The 13,080-nt window shown below is 36.5% G+C and overlaps 1 protein-coding gene across 3 annotated transcripts in view; it reads left to right on the top strand.

Annotated features, from left to right (window-relative positions):
• CC2D2A (coiled-coil and C2 domain containing 2A) overlaps nt 1–3,125 on the top strand; it is a 136,776-nt gene extending 133,651 nt beyond the window's left edge. For all 3 annotated transcript variants that reach the window (XM_082629876.1, XM_082629877.1, XM_082629878.1), the window contains 3 exons: nt 544–602; nt 1,421–1,598; nt 2,856–3,125. In XM_082629876.1, the coding sequence (XP_082486002.1) occupies nt 544–602; nt 1,421–1,598; nt 2,856–3,044 (426 nt within the window). In that variant the 3' untranslated portion in view covers nt 3,045–3,125. The remainder of the gene's footprint in view (nt 1–543; nt 603–1,420; nt 1,599–2,855) is intronic.
• The last annotated feature ends 9,955 nt before the right edge of the window (nt 3,126–13,080 follow it).

A 13,080-nucleotide genomic window follows, 5' to 3' on the forward strand; every position in this document is an offset into this window, starting at 1 on the left:
ATACATCTGCTATTCTAAATATGTTAAGGGAGAAAAGATTGCATGTTTACAGTATAAAATTATTACATAAAGTTCAAAAAACATGCAGTACAATATATTGTTTAGGGATACATACATCTGTAGTTAAATCATAAATACATTTCACTAATTTGCCTGTCTCCACTGACTATAATGTAAACACCATGAGAGCAGGGATTTTATTCACAGCTCTATCCCCTTCACTTGTGTAAGTGCCTGGCACACAGTAGGTATTCACTATATGTTGAATGAAAGAGTGCTAAAAAACAAATTCAGATCATGGTTACTTCTGTGACAGAAAAGGGTGATAAAATTGAGAAAGAACCACAAAGCATTATAATTCGTGATGCTTTACTTAAAGTAGGCCTTGGGTATATTTGCATCTGTTACATTATCCTCGATGTCTAACTAACTGAATGTCTGAGAGTTCATAATTTAAAAAAAAAAATTTAGAAAAGGATGTATAGCTATTGAAATTAAGTGTAACTGATTTCTAAAATTCCTGAACTATTTTTTCTTTTATAGCCAGAAGAGCTAATTTACCAGCACACCAACAAAGTGGCTACAGCTGAACTACAAGACAGGTCACTTGATATCCATAAATGCATATGCAGTCTGTCACTAGGAGTGTTAATATCCAACTAAACAATCCTCAGCCTGGATCAATGTGAAATAATTTGGGCAATTAAACTTTAATTCATGTTTATAGATGCAAAGTACAAATGTGATCTCTAAATCCCAAGGCTCAAAAGAAGGCTTTAGCATCAGCACGGTGTGAGACATACAGCAGTGAAATCCAGCAATAATAGGTAGTTCTCCAAAAACTCTACCTCAGATTATAGTTCAACGTCATTTTATGGGTCTTGTTCAGACAATACCATAACCCTCAGCTTAAATATGCCTATTTTGTCCAATTAGTGCTTAAGTGAACTTCAGCTATTTTAAAAACCTAACACATGTAGAAAGCTAGTAAGAGCCTATTTGAGCCCCAATAATCCTTATAATGCTGTAAAATAGAACTTATTTCGCCAGTTTCACATGTGTGGAAACTGAGGCTCAGAGAGGTCCACATACTTGTCAAGTGTTAAAGGGGGCTTCTGAGCCCAGCCAGACCTTTCTTGTTTCAAAGCCTGTGTGTCCTTTCCACTGTCTCAAGCTGTGTGAAGAGCAGCATGTCAAACTGCACAAGATTAAATGTGATCCTTTTTAAGGTATTATTGCTAAAAAATACCAATTTACTCTCAACTGCAAATTTCAAATACAGCCTTATTTGGGATCCTAAGAACAACAAATTCCCAAAAAAATCTTGTTTCTTCTAATAGTTTCAGAATACTATTTTTTATTTTTGTTTACAAGGGAAAAGTCAAGTCACCAAAAAATGGAGCTTATTTTTTATAAACAGGATTGAAAAAATACTAAAAGAAAAAATCATGGACTGGAGGCCTCGCCATCTGACTCGGTGGAATAGATACTGTACCTCTACTCTGCGTCACTTCTTGCCTCTATTAGAAAGAAATCATGGAGAAGATGTGGAAGACGACCACAGAGCAGAACTGCTGAAACAGCTAGGAGACTACAGAGTAAGTAGTTCATTTCAAATTGGAAATTGCTCAGTACTATGGGTTTTTGGAATCAAAATGCCTAAATTACTCCCCAAAGTACATAGATGAAGCAGCACAGACTAAAAAAATGTGATTAGAAGTTCAAATCTCCAGAACGAACCTACCATTAAAGAGCAAAATGCCTCTATAAAACCAAAACACCACCTTTTTTTGTAGGAGGGTCCTATGAAAAATAATGTCTTTTATAAAATTACAAGAGTATTAAATAAAATGAAAATATCTGGCTAAATCATGTTAGACTCAACTGAGCATAAAGACAAAACCGACCATTCTTGGTCAGATTTTTTTTAAAGGATATTTTATACTAATTGCTTTTCATTGCTAAGAAAAACTCTCATTAATAGGCTTTCTTTACTGACTGTCAGTAGTGCTGTGTGTTCACATCCTTTATCTGGATCCTAAAACCTAGAAAGTAGTCTCAAACTAAAACAGTAAGCCTCATTGGCTAAACAGTATGAAATCAAGTTGTACATTTAATTCTACTCACTGACTAAAAATTACCTTTACCTTATAAGGCTCATTTTTCAGCTGGGATGTTTTCAATTCAAGTAACAGAAAACTTACTTCAAACAAGCTTGAACATTATCAACTTATGGGCTTATTTAGGTAAAAGTTAGGGGTGAGTAGCTATCAGGGCTATACCACGTCTGCAAGTCTTCCCACTCTGCCCTCCTCCATGTGGTGGCATCACCCACAGAATGGTTTTTCTTGTGGTAGCAAATGGCTGGAATAGTTCCCGGCAGGACTCACATCTGCACACATATTGCTCTGAGCATGACAGAGCATCTGCATGCCACTATCCCTTTCAAGTTTCCTAGATTATACATTCTTTCCTGTAGATCAACAGGGGCCAAGGGGATAGAAGGTATTAACTTAACCTAGGTCCCTGGAATTGCACGGGTTTCTATGCAAACTTTGGGCTATTAGGAAGAAAGAAGTAAACAGTGGAGAGTGGCTGGGTGACTAGCAGGTGTCTTAAACACCAAGTCAGTATGTTAGCAACTAAAACAAAAAATGACATTTAGCCTCTCTCCATTTTCTATATTGCTAATATATAGCTGGACAGAAAAACAAAACTAAATAAATGACTTTAAGATCCAAAAGGAAGACTTCCTATTATGAATATTAAGAACTGTACATACTTACTTAGGGAAAAAATATAGTGAAAACTTCACATTCACTAATGACTAAAAATTTTGTTTTGCTTTCCTTCAGTTCTCTGGATTTCCCCTTCACATGCCATACTCTGAAGTGAAGCCTTTAATTGAAGCTGTGTATAGCACTGGAGTACATAATATTGATGCACCTAATGTTGAATTTGCTTTAGCTGTATATATCCACCCATATCCCAAAAATGTTTTGTCTGTTTGGATCTATGTTGCCTCCCTTATACGCAACAGATAATTTTTTCATTGTATGTTTTATATCATGTAAAAATGATAATTAAGATATGAGAATATTTTTAAGTGCTCTTGATCAATCAAAGGGAAGAAAATACAAATAATGAAATAAAATTATCATTATTTTCAAAATATGCAAAATAAGTTTTTATTTAGTAGTCTACCTTGTCTCTGCCACTTTGACCCTAAATTCAACTGTGACAACTCAAGAGTTCCCGCTTACGCTATGAGCTTTATTCCTCTATGCTCTTGTACCTGCTCACCTCCTATTTAGAATGCTCTTCTTCTTTGCCAGTAAGACATCCCATGCTCTTAGACTGGAAGAATATTGTTAAAATGGCCATACTACCCAAAGCAATCTATGGATTTAATGTGATCCCTATCAAATTAGCCATGACATTTTTCATAGAACTAGAACAAATAATCCTAAAATTTATATGGAACCACAAAAGATCCAGAATTGCCAAAGCAATCCTGAGGAAACTGAGCAAAGCAGGAGGTGTAATCCTCCCAGACTTCAGAAAATACTACAAAGCTACAGTAATCAAAACGGCGTGGTATTGGCACAAAAACAAGACACATAGATAGAATAGAGAGACCAGAAATAAACCCATACACCTATGGTCAATTGATCTTTGAAAAAGGAGACAAAAATGTACAATGGAGAATAGACAGTCTCTTCAGCAAGTGGATGCTGGGAAAGCTGGACAGCCACATGTAAATCAACGAAGTTAAAACCCTCCCTCACACCATACACAAAAATAAACTCAAAATGGCTTAGAGACTTAAATGTAAGTCGTGATACCACAAAACTCCTGGAAGAGAACACAGGCAAAACATTCTCTGATATAAATCGCAATTTTTTCTTAGATCAGTCGCCCAAGGCAAAAGAAATAAAATAAACAATAAACAAATGGGGCCTAATCAAACTTATAAGATTCTGCAAAGGAACATAAACAAAATAACTACCTATGGACTGTAAGAAAACATCTGCAAATGGTGCAACCAACAAGGTTGTATTAATTTCCAAAATATACAAACAGCTCATACAACTCAATATCAAAAAAAAACACAATCAAAAAATGCGCAGAAGACCTAAATAGACATTTCTCCAAAGACATGCAGATGGCCAACAGGCACACAAGATGCTCAACATCACTGATTATTAGAGAAATGCAAATCGAAACTACAGTGAGATATCACCTCGCACTGGTCAGAATGGCCATCATCAAAAAGTCTACCAATAAATGCTGGAGAGGGTGTGGAGAAAATGGAACCCTCCTACACTGTTGGTGGGACTGTAAATTGGTGCAGCCACTACGGAAAACAGTCGGGAGGTTCCTTAAAAAACTAAAAATAGAGTTACAATATGATCCAGCAATCCCACTCAATCCCCTGGGCATACACCCAGAAGAGACGAAAACTCGTAATTCGGAAAGATACATGCACACCAATGTTCACAGCAGCACTATTTCCAATAGCCAAGACATGGAAGCAGCCTAAGTGTCCACCAACAGAGGAATGGATAAAGATGATGTGGTATATATACATATACAATGGAATAATTACTCAGCCATAAAGGAGAATGAAATATTGTCATTTGCAACAACATAGATTGACCTAGAGATTATCATACTAAGTCAAAGACAAATATTATATATCACCTACATGTGCAATCTTAAAATTAATACAAATGAATTTATTTACAAAACAGAAACAGGCTCACAGAAACCAAACTTATGGTTACCGAAGGGGAAGGTGGGGGAGGGATAAATTAGGAGTATGGGATTAACAGATATACACTACTGTATATAAAACTGATGAAGAACAAAGACCTACTGTATAGCACAAGGAACTATATTCAGTATCTTGTAATAACCTATAATGTACTGTATTGTAATGTACCTGAAACTAACATAATATTGTAAATCAACTATATTTCAATTTAAAAAAGAGAGATGGACCTCTCTGGTGGTGCAGTGGTTAAGAATATGCCTTCTAATGCAGGGGATGTGGGGTTCGATCCCTGGTCATGGAACTAGATCCCACATGCATGCCGCTACAAAGAGTTTGCATGCCACAACTAAGGAGCCCACGAGCTGCAACTAAGGAGCCCACTGGCCGCAACTAAGAAGCCCACTGGCTGCAACCAAGGAGCACACGTGCTGCAACTAAAGGAGCTGGTGAGCCGTGACTAAGGAGCCCACAAGCCACAACTAGGGAATTTGCCTGCAGCAACTAAGACCTGGCGCAACCAAAAAAAAATTTTTTTTAAAGTGAGAGACATAGGTAATTAGGGAGTTAATTAGATCATAAGGATAAAGCCCTCAAGATGGGATTTAGTGCTCTTTAAGGAAAGACAGCAGAGAGCTTACTTCCCCTCTATGCCATGCATGGATACAATGAGAAGATGGCTGTCTACAAGCCAGAAAGAGTCTTCATTAGACAGTGGATCTGCCGAAACCTTGACTCTGGACTTACCAGCCTCCAGAACTGTGAGAAATAAATTTTTGTTGTTTAAGCCATCCAGCTTATGGTACTCTGTTACAACAGCCCAAACTGATGAAGCCAAAGTCAGATAATACTAAAAGGAATTAAAGGTACGTACAGACATGGAAAGATGTACACAAAATAGAAATATGTAAAACGGGATTTCTCAGTAGCGGCACTATTGACATTCTGGGCTAAGTAATTATTTGTTGTGAAGGGCTTTGTAGGATGTTTAACAGCATCCTTGGCACCTACCCACTAGCTGCCAGTTGCATTCTTCCCCTCTGCCAAGTTGTGACAACCAAGAATGTTTCCAGTCATTGCCAAATGTCTTCTATGGGATAAACTGCCTCCAGCTGAGAACCACTGATGTAGCTGGAATACAGTCTCACTTAAAAGCAAAACAAAACAAAAAACATAAAGACAGAAGAACCAAGTTAAGGAAATTTTTTTACCTTTATTCCCTTATGCCTTTCCCTATCAAATTATGATTATGTGTTTACATGCCTCTGATATTTATACTATGAACCCTTCAAAGGAGAATTCAAGGTCTAACCCGTAATAGTCATTACCAATATAGCAATATAGAGACAGGATAGTTGAGTGGTTAAGAGCATGAGCTTTGGAGAAATACTAGTTCTGCCACTTACTAGCTGGGTAATCCATGGGCAAGTTACTTAACCTCTCTGTTACTTAACTTTCCCCATATATAAGATTGGGATGATCACATTACCAACTTCATCATATTGTACTGATTTTAAAAGTTGGTATATTTAAAGTACTTAAAACACTACCCAGTACGTGGCACTTGATGTATGTCAGGTAACACAAGGCATTTTACTTAATTGTTGCCTCTTATTCTAAAAACAGTTTCAATATTTCATAAAATCCATCACAAAACTCAATATAAATTTAAACCAAGTGTATATATTGTTTCATTAACCATTAACTATCCACAGAGGTGTGGCCAAGATGGTGGAATAGGAAGACACTGAGCTTACCTCCTGTCACAGGCTCAGGAAAATTACAACTATTTACAGAGCAATCATCTATGAGAACAACTGGCAGAAAGATTTTCCACAACTAAAGATATAACGAAGAACCACAATGAGATGGCTAAGGGGGTCAGAGACACAGTAGGGTCAAGACCCACACCCCTGGGTAGATGACCCACAAATGGAAAGATAATCTCAATTACAGAGGTTCTCCTCAAGGAGCAAGGGGTCCAAGCCCCACATTGGGCTCCCCAGCCCAGGGCTCCCACACCTGGAAGACGAGCTCCTAGAATGTCTGGGTTTGAAGGCCAGTGGGGTTTGCATATGTGAGAGACAAGTGGGCTCCACTCTTAAAGGGTACACACAAAATCTCAATCACTCCAAGTCCCAATGAAGAAGCAGTAATTTGAAAGACATCTCGGTCAGACAAACTTGCTGACCCTGGAGAGACTCCCTGAGAGGTAGGAGGGAATTGGGGCTCCCCACACAGACATAAACACTGGGGGTGCCATTTTGGGGAGCTCATCCTACCATTAGGACACTGGTGCTGGTAAGCACCATTCTGGAGTACTCTCTCTAGTCTATTAGTTCAGGGGGCTTAACAGCACACCTGGTATTGGACCAACACCAACACCAGGTACCCCCAGCCCCTGCAGCCAGCACCAGCCCCAGGACCCCCTGGGACATGCAGCTTGCCATTATAGACTTTGCCACAACAACCAGTGAGCCAGCAGCCACCACACAAGGCAAGGCCCAGCAGCCAACTGGGCCAGAGGCCAGCCCCACCTACCACACGCCCAAAGTAGTCAGCCCCACCACAACAGAAGGGCCCACACAGCCCACAAAGAGGACACCCCCTAGAACATATAGCACTAGTGAGCAGAGGGGAGGGTGCTGCTGGGCCCCATTAAATGTCTCTGACAGAAGGCCACTTCTCCAAGATCATGAAAGCTAAGTGACCTACTAGTTACACAGAAATAAACAGAGAATTAGGCAAAATGAAGAGACAGAGGAATATGTTCCGAATGAAGAAAAAAGACAAAACCCCAGAAGAAGGACAAACCAAAGTGGAAATAAGCAATCTAACCCATAAAGAATTCAAGATAATGATCATAAGATGCTCGACGAACTCAGGAGAAGAATAGATGAACACAGTGAGAAGTTTAACAGAGTTAGAAACTATAGAGAAAAAATACAGAGGTGAAGAATACAATAAAAATAAAAAATACACTAGAAGGAATCATCAGTAGATTAAATACAGAGAACAGTCAGTAAACTGGAAGACAGGGTAGTGGAAATACCAAAGCTGAAAAAAAAAAAGAATTTAAAAAAATGAGAAAGTTTAAGAACCTTTGAGACAACGTCAAGTGCACTAACATTCACATTATAGGGGATCCAGGAGAAGAGAAAGGGGCAGAGAACCTATTTGAAGAAATAATAGCTGACAGCTTTCCTAACCTGGGAAAAGAAACAGACATTCAGTTCCAGGAAACAGAGAGTCTCAAAGAATATGAACTCAAAAAGGTCCACACCAAGACACATTATAATTAAAATGGCAAAAAATTAAAGATAGAGAGAATATTAAAAGCAGTAAGAGAAAAACAACTAGATACATACAAGGGACCTCCCATAAGACTATGAGCTGACTTTTCAGCAGAAACCCTGTAGGTCAGAAGGGAGAAAACTGATGAAAAAAAAAAAAAACAAAACTTTAAACCAAGAATATTCTATCTGACAAGACTATCCTTCAGATTTGAAGGAGAGATAAAGAACTTTACAGATAAGCAAAAACTAGAAGACTTCAGTACCACTACAACAGCTTTACAAGAAATGTTAAAAGGACTTCCCTAAGTGGAAAAAAAAAAAAAAAAGGCCACAAGTAGAAATATGAAAATTACAAAAGCAAAAGTCTCATCAATAAAAGCAAACATACCATAAGGTAGTATATCAACCACTTATAAAGCTAGTAGTAAAATTAAAAAACAAAAGTAGTAAAATTATCTATATCCACAATAAGTAGTCAAAAAATACATAAAACAAAAATGTAAAATATGATATCAAAACATTAAATGTGGAGAGGGAGGTAAAAATGCAGGGTTGTTAGAATGCATTCAAACTAAAAAAGATCAACATTAAACAATCACATATACCTATCTATGTATCTTCCTACCTACTTCATGGTAACCTAAAACCAAAAACCTATAATCAATACACACAATAAGAGAAAGGAATCCAAACATAACACTAAAGATAGTCATCAAGTCACAAGGGAAGAAGACAAAAGAAAAAAAGGAACGAAACAAACTACCAAAACAACCAGAAAACAATTAACAAAATGGCAAAAAGTACATTACCTATCAACAATTACTTTAAATGTAAATGGACCAAATACTCCAGTCAAAAGACTTAGAGTGGCTGAACAGATTTTTTAAAATAAACAAACAAAAAAGTAACCATATATATGCTGCCTGTAAGAGACTTATTTCAGACCTAAATACACACACAGACTGAAAGTGAGTGGACGTAAAAAGGTACTCCATGTGAATGGAAATGAAAAGACAGGGTAGCAACACTTATATCAGACAAAATAGACTTTAAAACAAAGACTATAATAAGAAACAAAGAAGGATATTACCCAATGATAAAAGGGGTCAATCCAACAAGAAGACATAACACCTATAAATATCTATGTACCCAACAAAGGAGCACCTAACAAGGTGAAGCAAATATTAACAAACATAAAGGGAGAATCTGACAGTAACACAGTAATAGAAGGAACCTTTAACACCCCACTCACATCAATGAACAGATCATCAAGACAGAAAAGCAATAAGGAAACACTGGCCTTAAATGATACATTACACTAGATGGATTTTAAATATATAGAGAACATACTATCCAAATGCAGCACGACACACTTCTTTTCAAGTGCACATGGAACATTCTCCAGGATAGATCATGTGCTAGGCCACAAAACAAGTTTCAGTAAATTTAAGAAGACTGAAATCATATCAAGCATCTTTTCCAACTACAGTGCTGTAAGACTAAAAATCAACTACCTAAAAAATAACCCGAAACAACCCACACACAAGCACATGGAGGCTAAACAATATGCTACGAAACATCCAATGGATCACTGAAGAAATCAAAAAAGAAATTAAAAAAATACCTGGAGACAAATGAAAATGGAAACACAATGATCCAGTGTCTATGGAACTCAGCAAAAGCAGTTCTAAGAGGCAAGTTTATAGCAATACAAGCCCACCTCAGGAAACAAGAAAAATCTCAAATAAAAATTTAACTTTATATCCAAAGAAACTAGAAAAAGAAGAACAAACAAAACCCAAAGTTAGCAGAAAGGAAGAAATAATAAAGATCAGAGGAAAATAAATGAGATAGAGACTAAAAAACAATAGAAAAGATCAATGAAACTAAGAATTGGTTCTTTGAAAGATAAACAAAATTGATAAACCTTTAGCCAGACTCATCAACATAAAAAGAGAGTCCAAATAAAATAAAAAATGAAAGAAGAGAAGTTATAGCTAACACCACAGGAACACAAAGAATCATAAGAGATTATATTGAGAACAATTATATGCCAATAAAATGGACAACCTAGAAGAAATGGAATAAATTCCTAGAAATGTACAATCTCCCATGACTAAATTAGGAAGAAACAGATAATATGAACAGACCCATTACCAGTAATGAAATTGAATCAGTAACCAAAAAAACTCCCAGCAAACAGAAGTCCAGGACCAGATGGCTTCACTGGTGAATTCCACCAAAAACTTAAAGAGGAGTTAACATCCATCCTTCTCAAACTATTCCAAACAACTGCAGAGGAGAAAAATGCTTCCGAACTCATTCTACAAGGACAGCATCACCCTGATACCAAAACCAAAGACAACAAATGCAAAATGACAGGCCAATGTCACTGATGAACATAGATGCAAAAATCCTCAAGAAAGTATTAGCAAATCAAATTCAACAATATCTTAAAAGAATCGTACACCATGATCAAATGGAATTTATCCCAGGGATTGCAATGATGATTCAATATCTGCAAATCAATGAATGCGATAACCTTAAGAAACTGAATAATAAAAATCATATGATCACCTCAAGAGATGCAGAAAAAGTTTTTGACAAAATTCAACATCCATTTAAGGTGGGTATAGCTTGGAAAACTATAAGACACTGATGAAAGAAACTGAAGAAAACACAAATAGAAAGATATACCACACTCATGAATTGGAGGAATTAATATTGTTAAAATGACCCTACTACATTCAATGCTATCTCTCTCTGTCAAAATACCAATAGCATTTGTCACAAAACTAAACAAATAATCCTAAATTTGAATGGAAACACAAAAGACCTTGAACAGCCAAAATAATCATGAGAAAGAAGAACAAAGCTGGAGGTATCAGGCTTCCTGACTTCAAACCATACTACAAATCCACAGTAATCAAAACAGTATGGTGCTGGCATGAAAAAACACACACACATGGGGCTTCCTTGGTGGTGCAGTGGTTGAGAGTCCGCCTGCTGATGCAGGGGACACGGGTTCATGCCCCGGTCCAGGAAGATCCCACATGCTACAGAGCGGCTGGGCCTGTGAGCCATGGCCGCTGAGCCTGCACATCCGGAGCCTGTGCTCCACAACGGGAGAGGCCACAACAGTGAGAGGCCCGTGTACCGCAAAAAAAAAAACAACAAAAAAACCACACATACAGATCAATGGAACAGAATAGAATCCAGAAGTAAATTCACACTTACATGATCAATTAATCTATGACAAAGGAGGCAAGAATATAAATGGGAAAAAGACATCCTCTTCAATAAACAGTATTGGGAAAACTGGAGAGCTACATTAAAAAAGAATCAAACTGGACTACTTTCTCACAACAAATACAAAAATAAACTCAAAATGAATTAAAGACTTAAATGTAAGGACCCGAAACCATAAAACTCCCAGAAGAAAACACAGGCAGTATGCTCTTTGACACTGGTCTTACCAATAGCTTGGATATGTCTCCTCAGGCAAGGGCAATAAAAGCAAAAATAAGCAAATGGGGCTACATCAAACTAAAGAGCTTTTGCATGCAAAAAAACAAAAAGAACTCTCAACAAAACAAAAATGCAGCCTGCTGAATGGGAGAAGATATTTGCAAATGATATATTTGACAAAGGGTTAATACCCAAAATATACAAAGAACTCATACAACTTGACATCAAAAACACCACCAGATTAAAAAATGTGCAGCAGACCTCAATAGACATTTTTTCCAAAGAAGACATACCGATGGACAACAGACACATAAAAATATATGCTCAATAGCATTAATTACCAGGGAAATGCAAATCAAAACCACAATGAGATACCACCTCACACCTGTCAGAATGGCTGCCAACAAAAAGACAACAAATAACAAGTGTTGGTAAAGATGTGGAGAAAAGTGAACCCTCATGCACTACTGGTGGGACTGCAAATTGGTGCAGCCCCTATGGAGAACAGTATGGAGAATCCTCAAAAAATTAAAAATAGAACTGTCAGCAATTTTACTTCTGAGTATTTATCCAAAGAAAACAAAAACACTAATTCAAAAAGTTATATGCACTCCAGTCTTCACTGATGCATTATTTATATTATTATAAATAATATAAATTTTAATATAAATATAATTACCATTAATTTTATAATTATATCTATTATAAAATTAGCATAATTATTTATAATTACTAATTATATAATTGTTATTATATTGATTGTATATTTATAATTTAATACGTTATAAATAATATAAAATTTTGCATTATTTATAATAGCCACAAGATGGAAGCAACCTGAGAGTCCATGGAAAGATAAATGGATAAAGAAGATACATACATATATATATATATATACATGTATATATATTACTCAGCCATTAAAAAAGAATCTTGTCACTTGAGACAACATGGATGGATCTAGAGGATACTAAGTGAAATAAGTCAGAGAAAGACAAATATGACATGATTTTACTTATATGTGGAATCTAAAAAACAAAACAAAAACAGTCTCATAGATACAGAAAACAAACCAGTGGTTGCAAGAAGGGAGGAGGGTAGGGGAAATAGGTGAAGGAGATTAAAAGGTACAAACCCTGTTATATGTCATGGGGATGTAATATACAGCAGAAGGAATATGGTCAATAATACAGTAATAACTTTATATAAGTAGAGATGGTTACCAGACTTACCACAGTGATCATTTCATAATGTATGCAAGTGTCAGGTCATTACACAGTACACTTGAAACTAACATAATATTGTACATCAACTGTATTTCAATGAAAAATAAATTTAGAAGAAATTTTAAAGCATTAACTATCCTTAATAATGGAACAGCAGTAATACTTAAAAATTAAATGCAGATTATGCCATCTCCCCATGAAATGGGTGGGGGTAGTGGGGGTGGTAGAAAAACAGTGAGTTTCCACATGCAATGTGCTCACATGTTGAAGTCAGTTTGATTCAAGACTGCCAAGTCCTATTTAATGGTTTTCTAAC

Source organism: Mesoplodon mirus (assembly GCF_964341445.2).
Source record: "Mesoplodon mirus genome assembly, chromosome: 2".
In the NCBI taxonomy this organism is placed as follows: Eukaryota; Metazoa; Chordata; class Mammalia; order Artiodactyla; family Ziphiidae; genus Mesoplodon; species Mesoplodon mirus.